This window comes from Lissotriton vulgaris, chromosome 4_1 (assembly GCF_964263255.1).
Source record: "Lissotriton vulgaris chromosome 4_1, aLisVul1.2, whole genome shotgun sequence".
NCBI lineage: Eukaryota > Metazoa > Chordata > Amphibia > Caudata > Salamandridae > Lissotriton > Lissotriton vulgaris.
In genome coordinates, this window is record NC_141691.1 from 499,705,934 (window position 1) to 499,718,209 (window position 12,276).

At 44.0% G+C, this 12,276-nt stretch overlaps 1 protein-coding gene across 2 annotated transcripts in view; it reads right to left on the bottom strand.

Annotated features, from left to right (window-relative positions):
- LOC147718893 (mitochondrial fission factor homolog B-like) overlaps positions 1-12,276 on the bottom strand; it is a 202,297-nt gene that overhangs the window by 34,322 nt on the left and 155,699 nt on the right. For both annotated transcript variants that reach the window (XM_086964655.1, XM_086964654.1), the window contains exons 3-4: positions 10,948-11,111; positions 1,141-1,205 (exon numbers count right to left, since the gene is read on the bottom strand). In XM_086964655.1, coding sequence (XP_086820781.1) covers positions 1,141-1,205; positions 10,948-11,111 — 229 coding nt within the window. The remainder of the gene's footprint in view (positions 1-1,140; positions 1,206-10,947; positions 11,112-12,276) is intronic.

Consider the following 12,276-nt stretch of genomic DNA (forward strand, 5'->3'; position numbering starts at 1 on the left):
CATCAATTGTTGTTTTCGCATTGGTCACCCCGAGTGGGACGGGTATGGTCAGACGTGAGTCCAGTGCTCTCCATGCCACTGGAATCAAGCTATCCTGGCTGATGACAGCTGATAGCCAGAAACCGGTCCAAGGATGCTTGATTCCGGTCCAGGAAAGACATGGCTTGGCAGTTCGGGCTGGACTGTTCCCATGAGGCACAAGGTCAAGACTGATTTGCATATGGGCATGTCTGAACGGGGGTGGTGTGGTGAGCAAAATAACGATGGATTAAACCCAAATCTGTGACTGGAGGTGAATTTTTTGCCATTGTGCAACATTCCGTCCATCAATTGTTGTTTTTGCATATAGAGAACTGACAAGCATAAAATTATTGACTGCACTTTAAGACAAAACAGGACATTGGTGGGAAAACACTAGAGTCACAACATATGATTTTTTATCCTGCAGCACTAATGAAAACAGTAAATGATATACAAGAGTGATTCAATAAGAAAAGCCCAGATGCCCTACATAAAGCTTATGTTTCTGGAAGATATTAAATGAAAAAGCTTAAAAACTATTAGTTGTTTACCTTAATACATATTCCAAAAGGAACACACATCCTTCACCCATACCTTTCACAATGAATGCCCCACAGACTAGGAGGTGATAAGGGTGATCTCACATTCAGACCCTGCCAGGTTTGAGTCCTTTCTGATCAACAAAGAACAAAGAAAAATGGCTTGCTGCTTGGCATACCTGCTTGTTCACTTAGCAAGAGATAAGCGTTTATTGTAGTTGAATGTACGGCTCTTCTCTATTCTGATACACATCTTTGAGACAATGACTGCCCCCCCACCTCCTTTTGTCCTGTGCCAAAAGAGGTCTGGAAATCGAGTGGGCAGTCTACAGGGTCTCCTTCAAAATATGTTTGTTCAAGTGCTGCCAGTTCGATGACTCCAGTTTGAAAAAAAGCCCCTTTGGACGTGCATAGTTCTGATTGGGAAGAGTTATTTCTTTATTAAACTAGCATACTTTTGAAACTTTTAAATGTTCCCGTCTTCTCAATTGTGCCACCCTCCTGAACTGGTTATAAAGTAGTCCTTCAAATAACATTTCACTAGATTGGAAAAATAATCTTGTTCAGATTTGTTCCTTACCCATCATGTCCTCGTGTGTCAGCAGATATGTTTTCACTGCAATTGTTCATCTCTTGGACTCTTCTCTGAAAAGTCAACAAAAAACACAGATTCACAAATTATTGACCGTACTTCTGAGAACAGTGAATCTACTTCTAAGAAGTCTTAGGACCTCTGGAACCTTCTTCTTTTGTTTGCTCTTGTACAATGACTTTTGATTACATAGCCTAGTATGTGTTTACATTTCATTATTCGTCACTAAGTACTATGTAAATGTAAATGTAAATGTATTGCGATTTATATAGCGCACGTATCACCCGAAGGCATCAAGGCGCTTGCTTAGGGAACCCGTCCTGGAATTCCCCTGGCAGGGTATCCGCAAGGTGAAAGCCAGGCATCCCGCCGCGAGGGGCCGTTGTGGAGATTAAGCAAGCTATTGCCCAGAGTCGCAGAGTGTGAACCCATGAATCGAGTAGGCACCGGAGCGAGAATTGTCTAGTCCATGGACATTTTAGTACTCAAGACCCCGCGCCGAGCCGGGAATTGAAACCTGGTCCCAGGCTGACCTCTGCTTCCAGGTCTGCCTCCTCTAACCAGTGAGCCACACTTCTCCACCTATGAAGGTAGAGGGCTCTTGGACTTCTTCTGGCAAGAAAATGTCTTTGTGTAGTGCGAGGAAAAACAGGCTCCATGTGTCAGGAAGTGGGTTATTATTATGGAAAGGGGAGAACCTAACTACTTCAATCAACACACTGTGGTTGAATCTCAACACACGCCTCAGAGAAACTGTGGCCCACCTCTATGTAGAGAACTCGGGACACAGGAGAGGAAAGCATGTTTTCTGATTTAGCTTTGCAAAAATAGGAGGAAGACATGAAGATGGGTTGGCAGTTGTACTTGCGATTCACAGATCTGAAACCTGAAGTGGCCATATGTATGCTTCCGGAGAAACGGGACAATAGGACACCAGAAAACAGAAGCATGGGCATGGCACAGGCTTGAAAAAGGAGGATCAGAAGGGAAGAATGCAGCGCAGGAGTCGACATTGGAGACTATTGATAAGCATGCGGGGGGGAGCTGAATGCAGACCAGTTGGAGAGATGAGGTGGACCATTTAAGAAGATGGGTGGAATACTGGAAAAAGGTCAGCTGTATGAGAGCACCTGAGGGCACAGGAGGCAGAATAGAAGACACAAACAAAATCCGAAGATGGCATCAGAGGAAGACAGAGAAGCAAACCTAACCCAACAGCTTAGCTACTTTTTGGAGAAGGCAAGTGGAGGGGAACTGGTGGGCACAGCTTCAGCCACATTTCTTTCAAGAGGGTTTTTGCACCTTGGGAAACACAGGTATCTTTACAATAAGGTCATATTATGAGTACGTTCTAGGGTTCAAAAGGCACATTCAGATGAGTAAGAAGATATAAAGTACATGGATCCAGTATACATGAGTTTAGACTAACAGTCAAACGTCCTTGAAACACATAAGACTAGGAGGTGTACACATATTGGTATATGTTTGCATTGGCTATCAAGCATTAGTTCCTGATTTGTGTTTAGATTTCTCGAGGGGTGAAAAAGCAAATATTCAAGGAGTAGCTGAGTCATACCTTTAAGCAACTGGTTGATTAAAGAAACATACCAGACTTGTTGTAATTCTGATATTAGACTGTGGTATAACTAAAACATGTGTGGTATAAACCAGAATCACTGTATTAACTTGCAGCCATTACACAAGCAACAAGAAATTCTCCAGAGAAAAGAGTGTTAGGTTTAAGTTATACCAACAATTTTAAAGTCAAGAAAACTACGCAATAGAATTCCCAAACTAATTTACCAAGAGGTCCACACAGGTCTGTTTTCAGCATGACAAGTAGCCCCAAGTGGGGCAAACCTGGATTTCCTAACAGCATTGGGTGCCACCTGCGTGGGCAAGCCTTTGCAACTTGTCCCAGTCCTCAGGAGGTCAAAAAATGAATAACTAACACTTTTCTCAAACTGTTCGCAAAGTTCTTTCTAGTCAGTGCAGCAGCCCCTAGGTCCTCACGGTAGGCTTCCAGCCACCAGGTATCCCTCCAGACAGGGAATCTGCACAGTTTTGTTCCCTGTGGTCAGCTGGCCATCTTGGAATGAGGTGTCTTTCTGCTATTTGTATTTTTGAGCAGGCAAAGAGGAGGCCAAAAGTAATGGTGAGCGATTCCAGGCCCTGGGTGCGAGCAGAAGTCAGGGCTCCTTGTGTCTTCTTCTTTCGGCAAGAGTCAGGATTCTTCTTCTCAAAGCATAGCCTTTGAATTCAAATGTAATCTTTCCAATAATGTTCTGAGGGAGTGGTGGTGAGGTGCCAATTCTATGCTGTGCACTGTCCAGTGATTGGAGAATTGTTCCTATCAAACCTGTTATGACATTTTGCCCACCATCTTTTGCAGCACATCCTCTTCACTTTACTGTAGAATGGCCACACCTCTTAGTAGATAAGCTCTCTACCTCCCTTTCATAGACAATATTAGTTAGTCTTCCTTCCGGGGTTGGAGCCATAGTGTCTGGAAGAGCTCTGGAAATGAATGGGGGCCTATTCTGTCAGCCCAATTTGAGATTAGCAAACCAAATAAACAAGTATTAAGGGTGTCTGTGTTCTGTCAGATGTCCTATACCACTCCCAGATGGCTAGTTCTTGCTAGGTGGCCAGTTTAGACAACACCTTCACTTTCCACAGCGAGTAGTGTGTATTTGCCTCTGAGGGTGTGATAAGTGGCAGAATTGGGCTTTATTCTTGCTCACAATTGTTAAATTATGAATGCTATACCATGGAAGCAGACATTTTCTTCTCCCTGGTCCTTAGGTAAATCTAGGTAGAATACATGTATATGTCTCTTCTGTGAATAACAATTCGTTTTTTAAAGGAAAGGGGACTGCTCCTCCCAACCCCTCCCACCCAAACAAAAGCACATGCCACAATTTCAAGACGGGGTTTAAAGTGTGTAGCCTATTCTTTTTCATAAACACAGCCAAGCTACTCTCTTCTCGATTGTTTGTGAACATTTTTCTGGTCATGAATAAATGCAAGAAAAAGTAGATGGCTAAGCTCCAAACTTTTCACCGTTTTTTATGGAATCATTTTACTCTGCTAATGAACTCTAAAAAAGATTGTTTCTGATAATCACAATACCGAATATTCTTTCTGTAACAACTGAACAAAATCAGGAAATGGTACTGAATGGTGACACTATTTATCTTGCAAATTTGGTGCTAGGTTGTTCAGCTGCGTTTTCTCTTTTCATTAAAAGAAGATTTCTATCGATATTTTCATGAGAAATCCTATTTTTAGGATCCGTTCTTAACTGTTACCCCTTGATCTATGCCATTATATGACCTTCTTTTTGCCATGGAAATTTCTTTTCACCCTCTGAGGCGGAAGCCGGAGGTTCTCTCGCCCTGTCTTTTAACTGCATTGCTCGCCGACCTACGCTTGAGGGAAAAAAGCATTTTAGAATTGTTGTATCAGTGACTTTTGTAATTACTTTGCGCTTGATTTTAAAAAGCGTTTGAACTAGGATTCGACTCCTCCTACCTCCCTCTACCGCCTGGGCCACTCTCAGCTGAGTGTTGACGCTGAGAGTTGGTCCCGGGGAGGCGAGGGTGTGAGAGCGGCCATATTGGGTGTGGGTCCGCCCTGACGCGCTCTAGCTGCCTACAAAAGGGGGCTTGCTGCTCGCACGCTGAAATTTCTTTTCACCCTCTGAGGCGGAAGCCGGAGGTTCTCTCGCCCTGTCTTTTAAATGCATTGCTAGCAGACCTACGCTTGAGGGAAAAAAGCATTTTAGAATTGTTGTATCAGTGACTTTTGTAATTACTTTGCGCTTGATTTTAAAAAGCGTTTGAACTAGGATTCGACTCCTCCTACCTCCCTCTACCGCCTGGGCCACTCTCAGCTGAGTGTTGACGCTGAGAGTTGGTCCCGGGGAGGCGAGGGTGTGACAGCGGCCATATTGGGTGTGGGTCCGCCCTGACGCGCTCTAGCTGCCTACAAAAGGGGGCTTGTTGCTCGCGCGCTGAAATTTCTTTTCACCCTCTGAGGCGGAAGCCGGAGGTTCTCTTGCCCTGTCTTTTAACTGCATTGCTAGCAGACCTATGCTTGAGGGAAAAAAGCATTTTAGAATTTTTGTATCAGTGACTTTTGTAATTACTTTGCGCTTGATTTTAAAAAGCGTTTGAACTAGGATTCGACTCCTCCTACCTCCCTCTACCGCCTGGGCCACTCTCAGCTGAGTGTTGACGCTGAGAGTTGGTCCCGGGGAGGCGAGCGTGTGACAGCGGCCATATTGGGTGTGGGTCCGCCCTGACGTGCTCTAGCTGCCTACAAAAGGGGGCTTGTTGCTCGCGCGCTGAAATTTCTTTTCACCCTCTGAGGCGGAAGCCGGAGGTTCTCTCGCCCTGTCTTTTAACTGCATTGCTAGCAGACCTACGCTTGAGGGAAAAAAGCATTTTAGAATTGTTGTATCAGTGACTTTTGTAATTACTTTGCGCTTGATTTTAAAAAGCGTTTGAACTAGGATTCGACTCCTCCTACCTCCCTCTACCGCCTGGGCCACTCTCAGCTGAGTGTTGACGCTGAGAGTTGGTCCCGGGGAGGCGAGGGTGTGACAGCGGCCATATTGGGTGTGGGTCGGCCCTGACGCGCTCTAGCTGCCTACAAAAAGGGACAGGCTTCTCCGCGCAGCGGCCGCGTCTGCGGACGCGCCGGATGCCCGCTGGAGTCACGCCAGAGTCCAGCCCGTCTGCGCCCGTCCGCGCTGAGGACGGGCTTAAGGGCGGGCTGGACTCAGCTGATACTCCTTCCCCTCCTGATGAGATAACTGGGCTATACACCAGGTCAGAAATCCTTGCTCTAAGACCTGCATCCCAGCCTTGTCTTCATCGCTATTCTCCTGAAGGGATCTTGCACTCCTATAGATGTTGGGCTTGTACGGCTTCCTTTGTATTCTCCTGTACTGGCGTTGTAAGATCACATCTCCCGTTTAAACAGCCTGATGCGCCCCGGAGATCTGGCTTCTTAATTAACGCTCGTTCGCTTATTAGGCATAACGTTGCCTTCCACGATTTCGTGGATGACCGACAGCCGGATTGGGTGTTCATTACGGAGACCTGGGCCTCAGATACCTCAGGACACAATCTGATTATGGCCATTCCTGACGGCTACTCTCTCTATAGGCAGGATAGACCCTTGCGCAGAGGAGGAGGCATCGCTATTCTTCTTAAATCCTTCTTTTCCTGTGTGATTAAATCATTATCGATGCCTCCAGATCGCTTTGAATCGTTATACTTCTGTATTACTCTTTCTCCATTGGTCTCCTTTACTGGGATTTTGGTATATAGGCCCCCCGGTCCTAGGGCCAGCTTTTCTTCAGAATTACTGACAATCCTGGAACCCTACTTCGGAAAAGCAGCCTTCACCATTCTGGGTGATTTTAATTTTCATCTGGATGAGGTCAATTCTAAGGACACAATATCATTGGTCGAGTCGCTAGGAGCATGTGACTTCACCCAGCTTGTGAATAGTCCTACCCACAAGGCTGGGCATATACTTGACGGGGTATTTTCTAATGACACCAGGCTTTCTACTGGCCCCCCGTTACCGCTGGTCTGGACAGATCACTGTGCCGTGCCATTGGAATTCTCCGTTCCTGCCTCATGTTCTACTAATTTGGTAACCTCGCCATTCACCCTTAGGAGAAACCTTAGGAATATCTCGGATGAGGCTCTTGTCCCTCTTGTTTCCACCACCGAATCTTTATCTTCAAAAGACGCAGCCGAGGCAGCTCAAGATCTGACGGACTCCATTTCTAATGCAGTGGAACAACTTGCCCCCTCATCTCTGCGCTATGTAGCTCGCCGAAAGCCTGCGGCACCTTGGTTTTCCGATCAGCTGAGACTCCTGAGACAGGGATGTAGGAGCAGTGAGAGAATCTGGAGGAAATCTTGGGACTCTAATGATCGAGAGGCTCACAAGTCTGCACTGCAGGAATACAAACGGAGAGTGGTAACAGAGAAGCAGGAGTACTTCTCCAATCTCACCAGCTCTCTCTCCTCTTCTAGGGAGCTCTTTAAAATCGCCGACACCTTATGCTCCCTGCAACTCCCAGACCCCGTAGTTAGTTCGCAAGAACTTTGCAATAATATTTCTGACTTCTTTCATAATAAAATTCTTGACATACATGTCTCCTTGGAAGCCCAGTGCCATGCTCTGGATCAAAGCATCCCGCCTGTCATATCCAGTCTCGATTCTTTAGGTAAAGATCCTTCCCGCCTACTCATGGAATTTCCATCGTTATCCCTGGAAGGATTGAACCTGTTACTTGACAGGACCAAATCTGCTTCCCCCCTGGATCCTCTACCTCTGAAAAAACTGAAAGAGTGTAGAAATAGCCTTCTTCCTCCTATGCTTGAGGTTATGAATAAGGCTATTACCCAGGGTTCTTTTCCCCCTGTATGGAAGAAGGCGATTGTGAAACCTCTTCTTAAGAAGCCGTCCCTCGATCCGGCCCTTTTGAAAAACTTTAGGCCGATCTCCCTTCTTCCCGCTCCCGCTAAGATGCTCGAGGCGCATCTGAATCTTTATTTGTCCTCCTTTCTTGATTCATCTGAATACCTTGATAACACGCAACATGGTTTCAGAAAACACCACAGCACTGAGTCCGCTCTCACTTGTGTGGTCGATAACATCCGACGCAAAGTGGACTCTGGCCAAACTACGGTTTTGGTTCTGTTAGACCTCACGGCCGCGTTCGACACCCTGTCCCCCGCCATTCTTACATCTTGGCTTAGGGAAGCTGGTGTTATGGGACCGGCCTTGAGCCTCTCAATTCCTTTTTGTTGGAAAGGGAGCAGAGAGTGATGCTTGGGAACCACCTCTCCCCTGCTAAGTCATTGCAGTGTGGGGTGCGACAAGGGTCGGCCTTAAGTCCGACCCTGTTTAACATCTATGTGGCTCCCCTGGCAAGACTAGTTAGATCGCAGGGGATGGAGGTGGGGTCCTACGCGGATGACACCCAGATTATTGTGTCATTGGCTCACTCCTCTGTCAGGACATCTGCCGCCAGTTTCAGGGTATGCATGCAGTATGTGGCAGACTGGATGACTATAAATTCCCTCAAACTGAACGGCGAAAAGATGGAGGTGCTGATCTTTGGGAAGGACCAAGATGTTTGGTCGAATGAGTGTTGGCCACCTTCTCTTGGCAGCTGCCCCACTCCCTCCCAATCTGCCAGAAATCTTGGTGTAATATTTGACACCTCGCTCTCTCTGTCCCTACAAGTCAACAGGACTGTGGCCACCTGCTGGGGTGTGATCAGGATACTTAACAGAATCCGCGGATATTTTTCCCCCCAGGCACGCAAACAGGTTGCAGTCGCCCTGGTGGGCTCGAGGTTAGATTATTGCAACTCTCTGTATATGGAAGCCAACAAAAGCCTTATACACCGACTGCAGATTGTGCAGAATGCTGCAGCTCGCTTTGTCCTGGCCCTCCCGAAAACCTCTTCCGCCACTGCGGCCAGGAAAGACCTTCATTGGCTTCCTGTCCAGCACAGAATCTCTTTTAAAATTCTGTGTCTGGCCTACAGAGCATTGACAGAAGGTCCCTCAAGTGCTATGGGCTCTCTTCTCACGCGCTATGTCCCTACAAGAGGCCTTCGCTCTGCGGGACTCTGTCAACTTGTTGTGCCCCGTTTCAAACTTGCTAGATGGGGAGCCAGAGCTTTCTCCGTGGTTGCCCCTCAGCTTTGGAATTCCATCCCAATTGAAATAAAAACTCTTCCTTCAATAGAGTCATTTAAAAAGGCTCTTAAAACTTGCCTCTTTAAGAGGGCCTACCAATGAGAGAATGCTGCATAGGGGGGGTCTTAGCTTCTATATTTGATTTAGGCGCCTTGACGCCCATTGGGCTAAGTTTGCGCAATATAAGAACCGTTTCATTCATTCATTCATTCATGGAGACCAGAAACCTACAATCAATACACGTGCACTGCAAATGTAGAAACAACTACATATGCAACTTGCGAACCTGAAAAAATGTAACATGATGACTTTTTTTATTTATTATTTTATAGCACTAGGTTTATCCTTAATGGGACTTAAAACATAAACATCAGTAGAGAGAATGTCTCTTTACGAATAAATAAAAGTAGACCCCTTTGTGATACAAGCCCAAATTCTATAAGTTAAATTCATTCGTTCTTTCATTGGGGGGATGAGTAAGGGATATTGGGGAAGCAAGGTGATTTCGAGGTATTAGTGCAAAGATTTAGGTTGGAGGTAACATGGTAAGAGTGTTGTGTAGAGGAGTAGATTGCTTAGAAGAAACTTCAGCATATTCGTAAGGTAGTTGATAGTAATGGAAAATGTGACAGTCTCTCAATTACGCTGTGCACTAAGTGATGATGAAAGTTACTGAAAATACAAACCATTTAATAAGACTACTAGCTTTAGGAAATAATGGAAAACAGTGGTTTTTAACCTGTGGCTGGAAAACCTGGGGGTCCGCAACTGTGTTACCATATAAAATTATTTTTAAATTAATACATTAAAATTAATAAACTAAACACAAATAAAGAAGAAACATACAAAATGTAAACACTTTGTATACGTGTGATTTTGAATTAAACAAAATATTTTACATTCGGAGCATTTGTTTGGTGTATAGTTGCTTTTGTATTTTTGTGTATTGCTTGTAAGTTCAAATAGAAATTGCTCAGGCCGGGGATCCCCAGCTTCCAAGAATGACTCAGTAGAGGACCCGGGATTCCGGTAATGACTCAGTGGGGGTACACGGACGTCAAAAGATCAAAAACCTCTTATGCAAAAGAAAAAGTCCACTAATGCAGAGGCAGGCGTGCACTTTCCTATGTTTGATTATACCTTGTGAAAACTTCATTTGTCGCTTGGTCTAAAGTAAATCAACATGTGTATCCAAAAGGCATTAATAAATACATAAGTAACAACTGGGTTTGGTTCCTTTTTCTTTCATGTGTTTTGAGACCTTTTAGCTAGTTTTGGGCCAGTGGTTTGTGGCAGCCACACACAGGCTGACTGCTTTACTATTAATCTCAATCATACAATCAAACCTCTGTGTAGCACAGGTTTGGGATGCTTTTATTAGGGATTAAAATGTCAAATGTTTGCCGAGGGTTGTATAACCCTATTTTGCATTTATTTGCATGAAGACAAAAGACTCATGTTGCAATGGTGCGTACCATTACGGTTTTTGTTAATAGAAAATGTGTGTGTGCAAAAAACATATAGACAGAGACTGATTTGGATGAAAGGTTCTTAGAAAATCGATTAAGAAAAATCGATAAATTCCATAACATTTACCCGCCAATCATTTAGAAGGTGTTACAAAACAAAGTTTAAGAAACATTTCATTTTCCAAATGTATAAAGTACATTCTGGTCCTGTTGCAGATGTATGCTAAATTGAATCTATCCGCATTTGCAGTCAACAATTTGGATAGGTCACATCTCTTCCCTCTTACTGTAAAAATGTACATTTTGGCTTAGGATTGACGAGGAAGCCTCTTAGTTTCTTAGTTAGTGAAGCAAATGTCCTGGCTTTCTGGTTAAACCTGATTAAGGGATGACTGTTTTGAGCTGCCTCATTAAATCACCCCTCTAGTCAGTATTTACCTTCTTAGAGGTACAAATGGCATTCAATGTTGTGAGAACAACTTAAACCAGGTCTCTGAGGTATGTGCAACAAACACTATGCTGAAATGTTTAGAAAAGACAGAATAATAATAAATAAATAAATAAAAGTAAGGGTGCCGTTTCTTTACCAGACTTCTCATTGTTGACGATCCAGATTGGGCTCTGAATAAAGGAATCTCCCTTGATGGGGGAACATAGGTTGAATAACATTGTGATGCAGGTGTAACGGGAGGCTTTTGCTTCACTTGTTCCCAATGGAAAGGCATCAAACTGACCTCCATCATCTCAACACCTATAAGAATAGACAAAGATGCGTCAGTACAGTCTGTATATTTCTAATGCAGCTCAGTGTGCTAATGTCAAAATCTATACCCACATTCTCAGGAAACGACACCACCTTAAAACACCCGAGCTGCCCTTTCTGCATCAAGGCGCCTGAACTACTTTAAACATAACCGCAAAAATTAGGGTTCAAGGTTAAGATGATGTACTAGAGTCCCACAGGTAAATATCATAGACCATTTGTTTTAAAACTGACTGGTCCGCAGGTTACAACCAGATGACCACATGCAGAACAGATCACGCATACTTGAGGATTTATACGTCGTCGGAGAGACCATTCGTGAACTTAAGCTAACTCTTGAGCTCATAGACCATTCGTTTTGAAACTGACTGGTTACTCTCGATATTTAAAGATTTGAATTAAGACTGTCATGATGCAATCAAAGCCCTCAAGAAGTCCGGTAACGGACGAAACGCGTTGGCTATTTGTTTTAAAAAGAAAACTGAATAAAGAACTTATTTTAACTGAAGAGCTTTCATCTCACTTTTTCTTGGGAAAACAACTAATCATCGATGAATTGCTTGTAATACGACCATCTCTAAGAACATTAAATATTGTGTTGAATACTTGAAGGGTGCAGGGCCATTCTTGTGTATACTTTAAACATAACACTTTTATTTATTTAATTACCCACACAACTGAATGAATATTACCTCTCCCACACATATTTAACAGAACATTACTATAATTCCTTTTGATTTTTATTCTAATTCAGCAGATGGTCATTCTCTTGTTATGTGCACCTCAGTTTGCATCATTTTAGATATCACTATTATAATGCTCCTAATGAATCACGTTCTCATATTTCTCCTTGTGAGCTGGGTCAATGTACTCCAGGAACATGTGCCACACTACTTTTAGCAGCAGTGATGTTCTGCTGCTATTGGTACTTCTTTGATTTAACCTATTAGAACATTCCTTTAAAATGGTTGGACATTTATCTGCATAAGGCACCAACCACCTCTTGCACCCTTACCAGGTCTTCCCTTGGCCAATAAGATAATCGATTATTTGACTACTTCCCACAAATGCTTATGGTCTCCTTAATTTGTTTTCCATTAAGTGTTAAGGGATACTATTTTTGGTTCCACGTGTACTTTTCTAAAATCGTGCA